At 44.9% G+C, this 16,990-nt stretch overlaps 1 protein-coding gene across 1 annotated transcript in view; it reads left to right on the top strand.

Annotated features, from left to right (window-relative positions):
- The window catches only part of LOC139379099 (ArfGAP with RhoGAP domain, ankyrin repeat and PH domain 2), a 224,414-nt gene extending 207,884 nt beyond the window's left edge, over nt 1-16,530 (top strand). The window contains exons 29-33 of the mRNA XM_071121911.1: nt 3,089-3,171; nt 10,370-10,405; nt 10,740-10,803; nt 13,188-13,301; nt 15,607-16,530. Coding sequence (XP_070978012.1) covers nt 3,089-3,171; nt 10,370-10,405; nt 10,740-10,803; nt 13,188-13,301; nt 15,607-15,969 — 660 coding nt within the window. The 3' untranslated portion in view covers nt 15,970-16,530. The remainder of the gene's footprint in view (nt 1-3,088; nt 3,172-10,369; nt 10,406-10,739; nt 10,804-13,187; nt 13,302-15,606) is intronic.
- The last annotated feature ends 460 nt before the right edge of the window (nt 16,531-16,990 follow it).

Genomic DNA, 16,990 nt, shown 5'->3' with positions numbered 1-16,990 from the left:
CTAAATACAGTGCCTTGCAAAAGTATTCATCCCCTTGGTGTTTTTCCTTTTATGTTGCATTACAACCTGTAATTTAAATGGATTTTTATTTGGATTTCATGAAATGGGCATACACAAAATAGTCAAAATTGGTGGAGTGAAATGAAAAAAATGACTTGTTTTAAAAAATTATACAAATTTAAAAAATGAAAAGTGGTGCATTTATATGTATTCACCCCTTTGCTATGAAGCCCCTAAATAAGATCTGGTGCAACCAATTACCTTCAGAAGTCACATAATTAGTTAGATTGCACACAGGTGGACTTTATTTAAGTGTCAAATGTCTCAGCATATATACACCTGTTCTGAAAGGCCCCAGAGTCTGCAACACCACTAAGCAAGGGGCACCACCAAGCAAGCGGCACCATGAAGCACAGATCAAGGTTGAGTTATTAAAAAATATCCAAAACTTTGAACATCCCAGCACCATTAAATCCATAATAAAAAAATGGAAATCAAATCAAATTGATTTATAAAGCCCTTCTTACATCAACTGAAAGAATATGTCACCACAACAAACCTGCCAAGTGAGGGCCGCCCACCAAAACTCACTGACCAGTCTCAAAGAGACTAGAGAAACCCTGAAGGAGCTGCAAAGCTCCACAGCAGAGATTGGAGTATTTGTCCATAGAACCACTTTAAGCCATACATTCCACAGAGCTGGGCTTTACAGAAGAGTGTCCAGAAAAAAAGCCATTGCTTATTAAAGAAAAAATAAGCAAACACGTTTGGTGTTCGCCAAAAGGCATGTGGGAGACTCCCAAAACATATGAAAGAACATACTCTGGTCAGATGAGACTAAAATTTAGTTTTTTGGCAATTAAGGAAAATACTATGTCTGGCGCAAACGCAACACCTCCCATCACCCCAATAACACCTTCCCCACAGTGAAGCATGGTGGTGGAAACATCATGCTGTGGGTAAGTTTTTCATCGGCAGGGACTGGAAAACTGGTCAGAATTGAAGGAATGATGGATGGCGCTAAATACAGGGAAATTCTTGAGGGAAACCTGTTTCTGTCTTCCAGAGATTTTAGACTGGTGCGGAGGTTAATCTTCCAGCAGGACAATGACCCTAAGCATACTGCTAAAGAAACACTTGAGTGGTTTAAGAGGAACCATATCAAGGTCTTGGAATGGCCTAGTCAAAGCCCAAACCTCAATCCAATTGAGAATCTGTAGTATGACTTCAATATTTCTGTACACCAGCAGAACCCATCCAACTTGAAGGAGCTGGAGCAGTTTCGCCTTGAACAATGGGCAGAAATACCAGTGGCTACATGTGCCAAGCTTATAGAGACATACCCAAGAGACTTGCAGCTGTAATTGCTGCAAAAGGTGGCTCTACAAGGTATTCACTTTGGGGGGGTGAATAGTTGGGCACGCTCAAGTTTTCTGTTTTTTTGTCTTATTTCTTGTTTGTTCCACAATAAAAAATATTTTGCATCTTCAAAGTGGTAGACATGTTGTTTAAATGAAATAATACAAACCCCCCAAAAATCTATTTTAATTCCAGGTTGTAAGGCAACAATACTTTTGCAAGCCACTATACAAACATTGTCATAGCTGTAGTATGAATCTGCAGGTAGCTAAAGCTAAAAAAACTCGGTTCAATGTTAGCTATCTAACATTAGGCTATAACTAGTAATGCAAATGAATTTCAGATTCTAATAATATTAATACAAAGATCATACATGTAACTTTAGCTAGCCAACCAGCAAGCTAACATTTGTTCGCTAACTAGTGTTACGCTTTAACTTGCAATAAAAATAACTTCCCAACAAACATTCTAAAATAATATCTGAAAATGTAGCTAGACTCTCATCCGTATACATGGGTGAATGCGTCACGACAGACTGGAACCATTTAACTCTGTTTTGTTTGTAACTACATCTCGTTTGGCCAGCATTCTGTCAAGGTTTACATTGCCCATGGCGTGCGCAGAATGTAGCCCATCCCCTTTTCCAACTGATCGATAGTTTTTGTTGTTCTCGATGGCTAACGTCATATCTTTCAAAATCGGCACAGTAAAAAGGACTGTCAACGCATACTGAACAGCTCACATTATAGATAGAAGCATGCTACATGGTAGACTAATCCAAATTCATCTCCCGGCATGTCCAGCCCCCATCCATTATCTCAGCCAATCATGGCTAGCGGGAATGTTCCTGCCTTTTTCCATGGCTAAACCAACTAGCCACATAATTGAACAATGTTATTTGTATTTATGGATGTAATACAAGTTTGTTATTAAGGCAAATTAAAGTTCACATGTTCCAGAAGGCATTTCTGTTCCAAAACACATTCTGATTACAAAACATGTTCATGTTCAAATCCTGTGAAGTATCTCCTGTGATGTAGTGATGTGCAGAGACACGCATTGAGAGAGACACACAGAAAGAGAGAGACATACAGAGAGAAAGACACACACAGAGAGAGACACACAGAAAGAGACACACACACACAGAGAGACACACACAGAGAGAGAGACACACACACACACAGAGACACACAGAGAGAGAGAGACATTTATAGAGACACAGAAAGAGACACACAGAGAGACACAAAGAGAGTCTAGTCTCCTGAAACGAGTCACAAATTCATTTTGATCAGTCGGAAATTAAAGTGCCGAAAACACGTTGGCTCACTATTTAAAAAGAAGTTGGAGAACAACCAATAGGATGAAAAATACAGGATGTTTGGTGCAGGTACAGCTAACTAGCGCAAGCTAACGATACTTACAATAGCAAAATTACATTTAAAAAAAAAATGGTTCATTTGTCTTTATTTATTTATTTATTTATTATCTACTATTGGAGTCAATTATCGCTACTATATCGTCCAAAAATAATATTGCGATATGTAACTATCAATATTTTCCTCCATCCAATTATTCTCTGGTAGTGATTGTTTTTGGAAAGCGTTTGTTTGGACTGCCTGTCTTTTTGAGACCCCGACATGACACTTTTGCAAAAAAAAAATGCTCTTGCTATTTGGATTGCTTGAAACGGCCTACTTCCCTTGTCTGACTGACTTCCTGTTTGTCCAAGAGCACTAAGCCAGAGAGAGAGGTCCCACTGAAGTTAGTCAAGTGTTACCTAGGACTGAAGAAGAAGCTCAAACCACCCACCAGGTAAATATCACTGATACTTATCACATATACCTTATCAAAGTGTAAATAATATATCTAAGTGTTATTAGAGATTCATCATTATTAATACCGGTCTTCAATACCTATATTAATATCTTCTTTACTGTGTTATTTTGTCTCTCATGATGTGAGTTCCTCATCTCCGAAAATATGTAACGCCTTCTCTTTCTGTTCCGAGTGCCTCAACATCAAGGCTATCCAAACCACTCCTAACACCCTCACAATAACACCATTGATTAAATGTACACTGGACAAAAATATAAACGCAACATGTGAAGTGTTGGTCCGATGTTTCATGAGCTGAAATAAGAAATCCCAGAAAAGTTCCATACTCACAAAAAGTTTATTTCTCTGAAATTTGTTGCTCAAATTTCTTTATATCCCTGTTAGTGAGCATTTATTCTTTGCCAAGATAATCCATCCACCTGACAGGTGTGGCATATCAAGAAGCTGATTAAAAAGCCTGATCATTACACAGTACCAATTTTTGGCCAGCTTCCTGCGAATGGAGAAATCTTGCTGCCACTTTATTTTATTTTCCTAATCTTGTATTATTGTAATTTATAACTCATGTCAAGCCAGCTGCATTTTTGTGGCATAAGAAGGAGAAGAAGGCACAAGCCAACCCAATGTTTCATGTTACCCAATTAAAAAGCCAACCCAATGTTTCATGTTACCCAATTAACATTTCTGATAATTTTTGGGAGGAATGGAGGGAGTCAAAGAGAGAGAGAGGCTAGGAGGAATGAAGGGAGTCAAAGAGAGACTGGGAGAAATGGAGGGAGTCAGAGAAAGAGAGAGAGGCTGTGAGGAATGGAGGGAGTCAGAGAGAGAGAGAGAGAGGCTGGGAGGAATGGAGGGAGTCAGAGGGACAGAGAGAGAGAGACTGGGAGGAATGGAGGGAGTCAGAGAGACTGGGAGGAATGGAGGGAGTCAGAGAGACTGGGAGGAATGGAGGGAGTCAGAGGGACAGAGAGAGAGAGAGACTGGGAGGAATGGAGGGAGTCAGAGAGACTGGGAGGAATGGAGGGAGTCAAAGAGAGAGAAAGAGAGAGAGAGGCTGGGAGGAATGGAGGGAGTCAGAGAGACAGAGAGAGACTGGGAATAATGGAGGGAGTCAGAGAGACTGGGAGGAATGGAGGGAGTCAGAGAGACTGGGAGGAATGGAGGGAGTCAAAGAGAGACTGGGAGGAATGGAGGGAGTCAGAGAGACTGGGAGGAATGGAGGGAGTCAGAGAGGCTGGGAGGAATGGAGGGAGTCAAAGAGAGACTGGGAGGAATGGAGGGAGTCAAAGAGAGAGAAAGAGAGAGAGTCTGGGAGGAATGGAGGGAGTCAAAGAGAGAGAAAGAGAGAGAGTCTGGGAGGAATGGAGGGAGTCAGAGAGACTGGGAGGAATGGAGGGAGTCAAAGAGAGACTGGGAGGAATGGAGGGAGTCAAAGAGAGACTGGGAGGAATGGATGGAGTCAAAGAGAGAGAAAGAGAGAGAGACTGGGAGGAATGGAGGGAGTCAAATAGAGACTGGGAGGAATAGAGGGAGTCAGAGAGACTGGGAGGAATGGAGGGAGTCAAAAAGAGAGAAAGAGAGAGAGTCTGGGAGGAATGGATGGAGTTAACGAGACAGCAAGAGAGAGAGACTGGGAGGAATGGAGGGAGTCAAAGAGAGAGAAAGAGAGAGAGTCTGGAAGGAATCGAGGGAGTCAGAGAGACTGGGAGGAATGGAGGGAGTCAAAGAGAGACTGGGAGGAATGGAGGGAGTCAAAGAGAGACTGGGAGGAATGGATGGAGTCAAAGAGAGAGAAAGAGAGAGAGACTGGGAGGAATGGAGGGAGTCAAATAGAGACTGGGAGGAATAGAGGGAGTCAGAGAGACTGGGAGGAATGGAGGGAGTCAAAAAGAGAGAAAGAGAGAGAGTCTGGGAGGAATGGATGTAGTTAACGAGACAGCAAGAGAGAGAGACTGGGAGGAATGGAGGGAGTCAAAGAGAGAGAAAGAGAGAGAGTCTGGAAGGAATCGAGGGAGTCAGAGAGACTGGGAGGAATGGAGGGAGTCAGAGAGGCTGGGAGGAATGGAGGGAGTCAAAGAGGGACTGGGAGGATTGGATGGAGTCAGAGAGACTGGGAGGAATGGAGGGAGTCAAAGAGAGACTGGGAGGAATGGATGGAGTCAAAGAGAGAGAAAGAGAGAGAGAGACTGGGAGGAATGGAGGGAGTCAAATAGAGACTGGGAGGAATGGAGGGAGTCAGAGAGACTGGGAGGAATGGAGGGAGTCAAAAAGAGAGAAAGAGAGAGAGTCTGGGAGGAATGGATGGAGTTAACGAGACAGCAAGAGAGAGAGACTGGGAGGAATGGAGGGAGTCAAAGAGAGAGAAAGAGAGAGAGTCTGGAAGGAATCGAGGGAGTCAGAGAGACTGGGAGGAATGGAGGGAGTCAGAGAGGCTGGGAGGAATGGAGGGAGTCAAAGAGGGACTGGGAGGAATGGATGGAGTCAGAGAGACTGGGAGGAATGGATGGAGCAAAGAGGGACTGGGAGGAATGGAGGGAGTCAGAGAGACTGGGAGGAATGGAGGGAGTCAGAGAGACTGGGAGGAATGGAGGGAGTCAAAGAGAGAGAGAGAGTCTGGGAGGAATGGAGGGAGTCAGAGAGACAGAGAGAGAGAGAGACTGGGAGGAATGGAGGAAGTCAAATAGAGACTGGGAGGAATGGAGGGAGTCAGAGAGACTGGGAGGAATGGAGGGAGTCAGAGAGACTGGGAGGAATGGAGGGAGTCAAAGAAAGAGAAAGAGAGAGAGTCTGGGAGGAATGGATGGAGTTAACGAGACAGCAAGAGAGAGAGACTGGGAGGAATGGAGGGAGTCAAAGAGAGAGAAAGAGAGAGAGTCTGGAAGGAATCGAGGGAGTCAGAGAGACTGGGAGGAATGGAGGGAGTCAGAGAGGCTGGGAGGAATGGAGGGAGTCAAAGAGAGATAGAGTCTGGGAGGAATGGATGGAGTCAGAGAGACTGGGAGGAATGGATGGAGCAAAGAGGGACTGGGAGGAATGGAGGGAGTCAGAGAGACTGGGAGGAATGGAGGGAGTCAGAGAGACTGGGAGGAATGGAGGGAGTCAGAGGGACAGAGAGAGAGAGACTGGGAGGAATGGAGGGAGTCAGAGAGACTGGGAGGAATGGAGGGAGTCAAAGAGAGAGAAAGAGAGAGAGAGGCTGGGAGGAATGGAGGGAGTCAGAGAGACAGAGAGAGAGAGAGACTGGGAGGAATGGAGGGAGTCAGAGAGACTGGGAGGAATGGAGGGAGTCAGAGAGACTGGGAGGAATGGAGGGAGTCAAAGAGAGACTGGGAGGAATGGAGGGAGTCAGAGGGACAGAGAGAGAGAGACTGGGAGGAATGGAGGTAGTCAAAGAGAGAGAAAGAGAGAGAGTCTGGAAGGAATCGAGGGAGTCAGAGAGACTGGGAGGAATGGAGGGAGTCAGAGAGGCTGGGAGGAATGGAGGGAGTCAAAGAGGGACTGGGAGGAATGGATGGAGTCAGAGAGACTGGGAGGAAAGGATGGAGCAAAGAGGGACTGGGATGAATGGAGGGAGTCAGAGAGACTGGGAGGAATGGAGGGAGTCAGAGAGACTGGGAGGAATGGAGGGAGTCAAAGAGAGAGAGAGAGTCTGGGAGGAATGGAGGGAGTCAGAGAGACAGAGAGAGAGAGAGACTGGGAGGAATGGAGGAAGTCAAATAGAGACTGGGAGGAATGGAGGGAGTCAGAGAGACTGGGAGGAATGGAGGGAGTCAGAGAGGCTGGGAGGAATGGAGGGAGTCAAAGAGAGACTGGGAGGAATGGATGGAGTCAAAGAGAGAGAAAGAGAGAGAGTCTGGGAGGAATGGAGGGAGTCAAAGAGAGAGAAAGAGAGAGAGTCTGGGAGGAATGGAGGGAGTCAGAGAGACTGGGAGGAATGGAGGGAGTCAAAGAGAGACTGGGAGGAATGGAGGGAGTCAAAGAGAGACTGGGAGGAATGGATGGAGCAAAGAGGGACTGGGAGGAATGGAGGGAGTCAGAGAGACTGGGAGGAATGGAGGGAGTCAGAGAGACTGGGGGGAATGGAGGGAGTCAAAGAGAGAGAGAGAGTCTGGGAGGAATGGAGGGAGTCAGAGAGACAGAGAGAGAGAGAGACTGGGAGGAATGGAGGAAGTCAAATAGAGACTGGGAGGAATGGAGGGAGTCAGAGAGACTGGGAGGAATGGAGGGAGTCAAAGAGAGAGAAAGAGAGAGAGTCTGGGAGGAATGGATGGAGTTAACGAGACAGCAAGAGAGAGAGACTGGGAGGAATGGAGGGAGTCAAAGAGAGAGAAAGAGAGAGAGTCTGGAAGGAATCGAGGGAGTCAGAGAGACTGGGAGGAATGGAGGGAGTCAGAGAGGCTGGGAGGAATGGAGGGAGTCAAAGAGAGATAGAGTCTGGGAGGAATGGATGGAGTCAGAGAGACTGGGAGGAATGGATGGAGCAAAGAGGGACTGGGTGGAATGGAGGGAGTCAGAGAGACTGGGAGGATTGGAGGGAGTCAGAGAGACTGGGAGGAATGGAGGGAGTCAGAGGGACAGAGAGAGAGAGACTGGGAGGAATGGAGGGAGTCAGAGAGACTGGGAGGAATGGAGGGAGTCAAAGAGAGAGAAAGAGAGAGAGAGGCTGGGAGGAATGGAGGGAGTCAGAGACTGGGAGGAATGGAGGGAGTCAAAGAGAGACTGGGAGGAATGGATGGAGTCAAAGAGAGAGAAAGAGAGAGAGTCTGGGAGGAATGGAGGGAGTCAAAGAGAGAGAAAGAGAGAGAGTCTGGGAGGAATGGAGGGAGTCAGAGAGACTGTGAGGAATGGAGGGAGTCAAAGAGAGAGAAAGAGAGAGAGAGTCTGGGAGGAATGGAGGGAGTCAAAGAGAGAGAGAAAGAGAGAGAGTCTGGGAGGAATGGAGGGAGTCAAAGAGAGAGAAAGAGAGAGAGTCTGGGAGGAATGGAGGGAGTCAGAGAGACTGGGAGGAATGGAGGGAGTCAAAGAGAGACTGGGAGGAATGGATGGAGTCAAAGAGAGAGAAAGAGAGAGAGTCTGGGAGGAATGGAGGGAGTCAAAGAGAGAGAAAGAGAGAGAGTCTGGGAGGAATGGAGGGAGTCAAAGAGAGAGAAAGAGAGAGAGACTGGGAGGAATGGAGTTAGTCAAATAGAGACTGGGAGGAATGGAGGGAGTCAGAGAGACTGGGAGGAATGGAGGGAGTCAAAAAGAGAGAAAGAGAGAGAGTCTGGGAGGAATGGATGGAGTTAACGAGACAGCAAGAGAGAGAGACTGGGAGGAATGGAGGGAGTCAAAGAGAGAGAAAGAGAGAGAGTCTGGAAGGAATCGAGGGAGTCAGAGAGACTGGGAGGAATGGAGGGAGTCAGAGAGGCTGGGAGGAATGGAGGGAGTCAAAGAGGGACTGGGAGGAATGGATGGAGTCAGAGAGACTGGGAGGAATGGATGGAGCAAAGAGGGACTGGGAGGAATGGAGGGAGTCAGAGAGACTGGGAGGAATGGAGGGAGTCAGAGAGACTGGGAGGAATGGAGGGAGTCAAAGAGAGATAGAGTCTGGGAGGAATGGAGGGAGTCAGAGAGACAGAGAGAGAGAGAGACTGGGAGGAATGGAGGGAGTCAAATAGAGACTGGGAGGAATGGAGGGAGTCAGAGAGACTGGGAGGAATGGAGGGAGTCAGAGAGACTGGGAGGAATGGAGGGAGTCAAAGAGAGAGAAAGAGAGAGAGTCTGGGAGGAATGGATGGAGTTAACGAGACAGCAAGAGAGAGAGAGACTGGGAGGAATGGAGGGAGTCAAAGAGAGAGAAAGAGAGAGAGTCTGGAAGGAATCGAGGGAGTCAGAGAGACTGGGAGGAATGGAGGGAGTCAGAGAGACTGGGAGGAATGGATGGAGCAAAGAGGGACTGGGAGGAATGGAGGGAGTCAGAGAGGCTGGGAGGAATGGAGGGAAAGAGAGAGAGAGAGGCTGGGAGGATTGTAGGGAGTCAAAGAGAAAGAAAGAAAGACAGGATGGAGGGAGTCAAAGAGAGAGAGAGGCTGGGAGGAGTGGATGGAGTTAAGGAGACAGCAAGAGAGAGACTGGGAGGATTGGTGTGAGTCATAGAGAAAGAGAAGGAGGAATGGAGGGAGTTGAAGAGAGAGAGAGAGGCTGGGAGGAATGGAGAGAGTCGAAGAGACGGAAAGAGACTAAACCACATAATTAAGAACAGGCCGACCTGACAAAGGGCTTGGATGAGGTTGAATGGGCTTTGTTAGCAAGCAGTGGGTTTAGGCTACAAGCTCGGAGGAGGTTGGGTGGATTAGCTAGCAGGGAGTTTAGATAGGATACAGGCTTGGAGGAGGTTGAATGGGCTGAGTTAGCAAGCAGGGGGTTTAGATAGGCTACAAGCTCGGAGGAGGTTGGATGGGTTAGCTAGCAGGGAGTTTAGATAGGATACAGGCTTGGAGGAGGTTGAATGGGCTGGGTTAGCAAGCAGGGGGTTTAGATATAATACATGCTTGGAGGAGGTTGGATGTGTTAGCTAGCAGAGGTTTTAGATAGGATGCAGGCTTGGGGGAGGTTGGATGGGTTAGCTAGCAGGGGTTTAGATATAATACAGGCTTGGAGGAGGTTGGATGTGTTAGCTAGCAGGGGGTTTAGATAGGATACAGGCTTGGGGGAGGTTGGATGGGTTAGCTAGCAGGGGGTTTAGATAGGATACAGGCTTTGTCTCCTCCTCATCTCCTTGGTTTTCTATCTGTTCTATCACTGACCTAACCTTGTAGCCACAGACCTGTGTGTGTGTGTGTGTGTGTGTGTGTGTGTGTGTGTGTGTGTGTGTGTGTGTGTGTGTGTGTGTGTGTGTGTGTGTGTGTGTGTGTCGAGGGGGGGGGGGGGCGTACACCTTGAATCCTAGCATGAGGGCTAAACATAATAATGAACATTGTGTTTGTCTGTATTTGAAAGGACGATTATAAATATATTGATGGTAGTATACTTTTTCCCCTAAGATGTTTTCTGATCATCCGAGTTCAGAGGTTTGCATCGTCTTGTTTCCTTTTGACTTGACGTGCGAGATGCGAAAACAACTTTTCATCAGAGTGTGGGTCACCAGTTTGCAGAAAAGCGACGTTTAAACCATCTTCTCCCTTTCCTTTAATAGCTGGGGTTTCACCGTCTACACAGACAAACAGCAATGGTGAGTGCTTTTCACTGCTTTTCAATTTCAATAATTCAAAACCTTCACCCTCCTCTTCTGTCGTTTTTATCAAGTTTGACAGAACAAAAATAAGAAATTGAAGACCGTATGATTTCTCCACCAGATTTGATTAATCAGATGTTTTTCACTGTTAAGAATGAGGCCATTATTTTCCCTCAGCCCCACACCAGTGTTAGGGTATTGGACGTTGTATCCAGGATCAGATCCTAACCTCATATGCATATCCTTTACCTTTAGGCAGTATAGTAAAAATCTGACCCTAGGTCAGTGGTTAAGGGGTAATTTATATCTACTATTGTTTTCTGATCCACAGGCATTTCTGCTGCGAGGGGAAGGAGTCTCAAATAGACTGGGTGACTGACATCATCACGATGAAGGTATATTCAGGGTTCTGGAAACTTCTTAGGAAATAAAGGTTGTGTTCAACATGGTCGATGTTTCACTATGTTCTATCGATTATATAAGCATTGACCAATCAGCTTGTTGAAATGGTGTAAGGAGAACACGTCTGACGTAGAACGATCTCTCCTGGTGCACGTACTACTGTAAGAGCTGGAGCCACGGATGTTGTTTCCTTGTACGGTCTCTTTCCACCAAGTGTATGAAAACGTAATAATCCTTGAACGAAAGACAATGATACATATTGAGAATGGTTTGTTGGTCCTCTCCTTTCGCCATTGCTCATTCCCGTGAAAAATTGGTTGATTAACACTCAGGGAAAAACTGCATCTTTAAACCAGCGAGATACGATAAATCACATTTACACTCCCATATCATTGTTCATCATTTTCCATTGTAACCTCCCCCCAAAAAATGGGGACTAACACGAAATACAATACATAAATAAGGGGAACTGCTGTGAAGTTTTCAAGGTCACTCAGCGATAACATAAATCACATTATGTGCAACATTCTCAGCCACTGGAATAAGGTCAGGGAGATTGTAACCATCACATTGGTGAGCAGAACACTACAGTACCTACATCTACAGCAGATATAGCTAAGTGTTGTTTGTGTCAGTGGCTGACAGCACACAGCCGCCATAAATAATGCAAAGAGGAGAGAAGCTACAGATGTTGCAGATGAGCGAGAGAACATCACTCTCCTTTTTCTCGTTCAATTGTTGTTGTTGTTTTCTCTCTCTCTCTCTCTCTCTTTCTCTCTCTCTCTTTCTCTCTCTCTCTCTCTCGCTGTCTCTCTCTCCCTCTCTCTCGCTCTCTCTCTCTCTCTCTTCTTCAGGGAGAGTTCGGGAGGGTAATTTTCAGTCTCATTTTAGTTTTTTTAATTAAAAGACAAAAACAAAAGCGAGTTATTACTATGAGAAAATAAGCTTTTTAAATGTTGCAAATTCATCAGCACTCATCCTTACTATTCTGAAAAGTGCATCAGTGCATCTCATAGATACACAAAGAGAAATCTTAGTTTTCCATTGCCCTATTTGTGCGTTGTCGTCTCGTTGCCGACTCTACAACCATCAACTGTGCTTGTTGTTTGTCACAAGTACTTCATGTAAGACCTAGTCTTTAGCGATTTACTTTAGGTCTGTCAGTAAAAGACAGACCTAAAGTGGAAGGCCATATTTTTGGCTAGAGCGTTTGCTAGAGCGTGAGCAACAGTGACTTTTCCCTACTCTCAGCTCTCAGAGTCAGTTCCTAAACAACTAAATCTATAGCAGGGTATAGCAGGCTAAAAGTAGTAGACTCCTCTCAAAGCTTCTAAGACTTGTGAGAAGGATAGAAAGAGAGAGAGAATGAGAGAGAGAAAGAGAGAGAGAGAGAGAGAGGGAGAGAGATAGAGACAGCGAGAGAGAGAGAAACAGAGAGAGAGAGAGAGAGAGACAGTGAGAGAGAGAGAGAGCGAGATAGAGAGAGCGAGAGAGAGAGACAGCGAGAGAGAGAGAGACAGCGAGTGAGAGAGAGACAGCGAGAGAGAGACAGCGAGAGAGAGAGAGAGACAGCGAGAGAGAGAGAGACAGCGAGTGAGAGAGAGACAGCGAGAGAGACAGCAAGAGAGACAGCGAGAGAGACAGCGAGGGAGAGAGAGAGAGAGAGAGACAGCGAGGGAGAGACAGCAAGAGAGACAGCGAGGGAGAGAGAGAGAATACTTATTCTCACTTTCTTTCCTCTTACCTTTTAGCAGGCATTTGGCTTTCGGGAAAGTGTTTCCATAGCAACTGGCAAAGGGAAGTCTAGTTTCTTTTTGTTTTGGGGAGTGGTGGAGAGATACAAAAGGTCCATGCACACATTCCAGCACAAATTAAATGAGGAGATGAAAAGAGTTCAAGGGTATCTCAGGTCAACCTGTGACCAGGAAGTGGACAAGTCATTAAAGTTTAGTACGAGCAAGCACGGTCAGGATTTTTTGTCAGGAACACCGGGTCATCACCCTGCGACTCTCAACTCTCTCCACCCTAACCGGTGGCTCAGTATCGCTGCCTTTAAAAACATACTCAGAGAAAGTTCCAGAGAGACAACGGCAGCAACACTACCTGATATTGTTTATTAAGCCAACATTCTCCATAGGTATTGAAGATCATGGACAATTGTTAAATTGTTAGGTGTAGTAATTTTTTTTTTAAATCATAAACTGTTGCGCTTTCTCCAACGTCTCCAAGTGGACTCATACTGAACAAAGAATGTCCATGAATTTGTTTTGTCGTAATAATGTCATAGTTTCAAAAATGGTTGCAGAAACTACTTATAGGAAGTGTATCACTATAGACATAGAACAGTGTATTGACTAATGAGTGTCTGTGTCATCAGCATGGAGGAGACCTCTGGTCAAAGAGCAGAGATCACAGCAAACCTGCAGTTCATAAAAGCATGTCAGCAGCCCAGCAGAGTCCACAGAACACGAAACACAAAACCAGCATAAACGTAAGTCTCCGTATCGTCTCTCCACCATGAATTCAAACTTACGCATAATTTAGTCAGGAAGTGAATCAAGCCAATACACTTGACTTGGTTGTTGATCACCCATTCTTTAGCTCTAATAATAGTTGTGTAAGCTGAACTCTTACAGATAAGAGCTTATCATATCATGAGACAGTAGATTACTTTATTTACAGTGCCTTCTGAAATTATTCAGACCCCTTGACTTTTTTCCACATTTAGTTACGTTACAGCCTTATTCTAAAATGAATTATAGAAAAAAATATCCTCAGCAATCTAGACATAATACCCCATAATGACATCACAATACCCCATAATGACATCACAATATCCCATGATGACATCACAATACCCCATAATGACATCACAATACCCCATAATGACATCACAATACCCCATAATGACATCACAATACCCCTAAATAACATCACAATACCCCATGATGACATCACAATACCCCATGATGACATCACAATACCCCATAATGACATCACAATACCCCATGATGACATCACAATACCCCATAATGACATCACAATACCCCATAATGACATCACAATACCCCATAATGACATCACAATACCCCATAATGACATCACAATACCCCATAATGACATCACAATACCCCATAATGACATCACAATACCCCATAATGACATCACAATACCCCATAAAGACATCACAATACCCCATAATGACATCACAATACCCCATAAAGACATCACAATACCCCATAATGACATCACAATACCCCATAATGACATCACAATACCCCATAATGACATCACAATACCCCATAATGACATCACAATACCCCATAATGACAAAGCGAAAACAGATTTTTGGATATTTTTTGCACATTTATTTGAATTATAAAACAGAAATAGCTTATTTACAGAAGTATTCAGACTCTTTGCTATGAGACTTGAAATTAAGCTCAGGTGCATCCTGTTTCCATTGATCATCCTCAAGAACACAGTGGCCTCCATCATTCTTAAATGGAAGAAGTTTGGAACCTCCAAGACTCTTCCTAGAGCTGGCCTCCCGGCTAAACTGAGAAATCAGGGGAGAAGGGCCTTGGTCAGGGAGGTGACCGTTAACCCGATGGTCACTCTGACAGAGCTCTAGAGTTCCTCTGTTGAGATGAGAGAAGCTTCCAGAAGGAAAACCATCCCTGCACTCCACCAATCAGGCCTTTATGGTAGAGTGTCCAGACAGAAGCCACTCCTCAGTAAAAGACACATGACAGCTCGCTTGGAGTTTGCCAAAAGGCACCTAAAAACTCTCAAACCACGAGGAACATGATTCTCTGGTTTGATGAAACCAAGATTGAACTCTTTGGCTTGAATGCCAAGCATCACGTCTGGTGGAACCCTGAACCATCCCTACAGTGAAGTATGGTGGTGGCAGCATCATGCTGTGGGGATGTTTTTCAGCGGCAGGGGCTGGGAGGCTAATTAGGATGGAGGCAAAGATGAATGGAGCAAAGTACACAGAGATCATTGATGAAAACCTGCTCCAGAGCGCTCAGGACCTCAGACTGGGGCAAATGTTGACCTTCCAACAGGACAATGACCCTAAGCACTCAGCCAAGACAACGGAGGAGTGGCTTCGGGACAAGTCTCTGAATGGCCTTGAGTGGCCCAGCCAGAGCCAGGACTTGAACCTGATCAAACATATCTGGAGAGACCTGAAAATAGCTGTGCAGCAACGCTCCCCATCCAACCTGACAGAGTTTGAGCGGATCTGCAGAGAAGAATGGGAGAAACTCCCCAAATACAGGTGTGCCATGCTTGTAGCGTCATACCCAAGAAGACTCGAGGCCGTCAAATGTGCTTCAACAAAGTTTGGAGTAAAGGGTCTGAATACTTACAGTATGTAAATGTAATATTTCAGTTGTATTACATTTTCTTTGCAAAAATTTCTAAAAACCAGTTTGATCCTTTGTCATTATGGGGTATTGTGATGTCATTATGGGGTATTGTGATGTCATTATGGGGTATTGTGATGTCATTATGGGGTATTGTGTGTAGATTGATGAGGGGAAAAAAATATATCATAAATGTTATAATTTATTTTTTTTATTTTATTTCACCTTTATTTAACCAGGTAGGCAAGTTGAGAACAAGTTCTCATTTACAATTGCGACCTGGCCAAGATAAAGCAAAGCAGTTCGACAATAATAAATAATAAGAAATAAATTATAATAATAATAAAAATCAAGGTGTCTGAAAACTTTTCGAAGGTATATTCAAGAAATGAACCCTTTCTCTACCTCTCCCTTCCGTAGCCGTCATACAGAAAGCTGTCCCTAAACATCGGCACACCTCCCAGTGAAGATGAGAAAACAAGGAATAGCGAAGATTGTGGCAGTCTCCGGCACAAAACAGCCATAGTGGCTAATTGCTTGAAGCAGAAGGACCGACTCGTGTCCCCCGGGACTGGTCAGAGAAATGTTTCAGCGGGGGTGATCCAGCCCCAGCGATGTCCCTCTCCACACCCAGAGCCCCAAGCCCCTCAGAGTGGTGTCAAGAACCCAAACAGAAGACCCGTTCTGATGGGAGAGGGGGGTCTAATGCCCCCCAACCTCCTCGACGAACTTAACTCTGTGCTGAATAAGACTGGCCGAAGCGCTAAGGAGGAGAAGAGCTGATGGAGAGACCGAGAAGCCCAGAGAAAAGAAAAAGATGAAAATGTAAAGTGAGGCTGAGAAAAAGAAAGTGAAAGAAAGAAAGAATGGGAATGGAAGATGATTAGAATGAAAAACAGAGCGACATGGAGACAGAAAGACTGAGTGAGACAGAAAGACTGAGTGAGACAGAAAGACTGAGCGAGACAGAAAGAATGAGTGAGACAGAAAGACTGAGTGAGACAGAAAGACTGAGTGAGACAGAAAGACTGAGCGAGACAGAAAGACTGAGTGAGACAGAAAGACTAAATGAGACAGAAAGACTGAGCGAGACAGAAAGACTGAGTGAGACAGAAAGACTGAGCGAGACAGAAAGACTAAATGAGACAGAAAGACTGAGCGAGACAGAAAGACTGAGTGAGACAGAAAGACTGAGTGAGACAGAAAGACTGAGTGAGACAGAAAGACTGAGCGAGAAAGAAAGACTAAATGAGACAGAAAGACTGAGTGAGACAGAAAGACTGAGCGAGACAGAAAGACTGAGCGAGACAGAAAGACTAAATGAGACAGAAAGACTGAGCGAGAGTGAGAGACAAAGAGAGAAACAAAGAGAGAAACTAAAAAAAAAAAAGTGAATAAACAAGTTGTCATTCTCTTCAAGAGGGACACTTGGACCTGTTTTCCAGGAGGGAAATAGAGTTTGGAGTGGAAAACAGGTCCAAGTGCTAATGATGGACATATCATGGGAAAGTCCAGGCCGACCAACACACTAACACAGTCATTTATAACAGTTCTCAAGCCTGTCCAGATACATTTCTACACCGTTACCTATGCTATACCAAATTAATTATAGTATCAAATTCTATAACATTTTTGGCTTTCGTTAAAATTCAATATTGATATGATATGATTAATATTGATTGACAGGGAATATCTTCTCCAAAGGAATGTACTGTATCTATTCTGTTATTGCATTAAAAATGTGATTTCCTGGTGACATACTACATACTACATGCTACATACTACATACTACATACTACATGCT

This window comes from Oncorhynchus clarkii, chromosome 21 (genome assembly GCF_045791955.1).
Source record: "Oncorhynchus clarkii lewisi isolate Uvic-CL-2024 chromosome 21, UVic_Ocla_1.0, whole genome shotgun sequence".
Lineage (NCBI taxonomy): Eukaryota > Metazoa > Chordata > Actinopteri > Salmoniformes > Salmonidae > Oncorhynchus > Oncorhynchus clarkii.
Note: the sequence above shows the minus strand (reverse complement) of the source record. Positions and strands in the feature narration are given on the sequence as shown.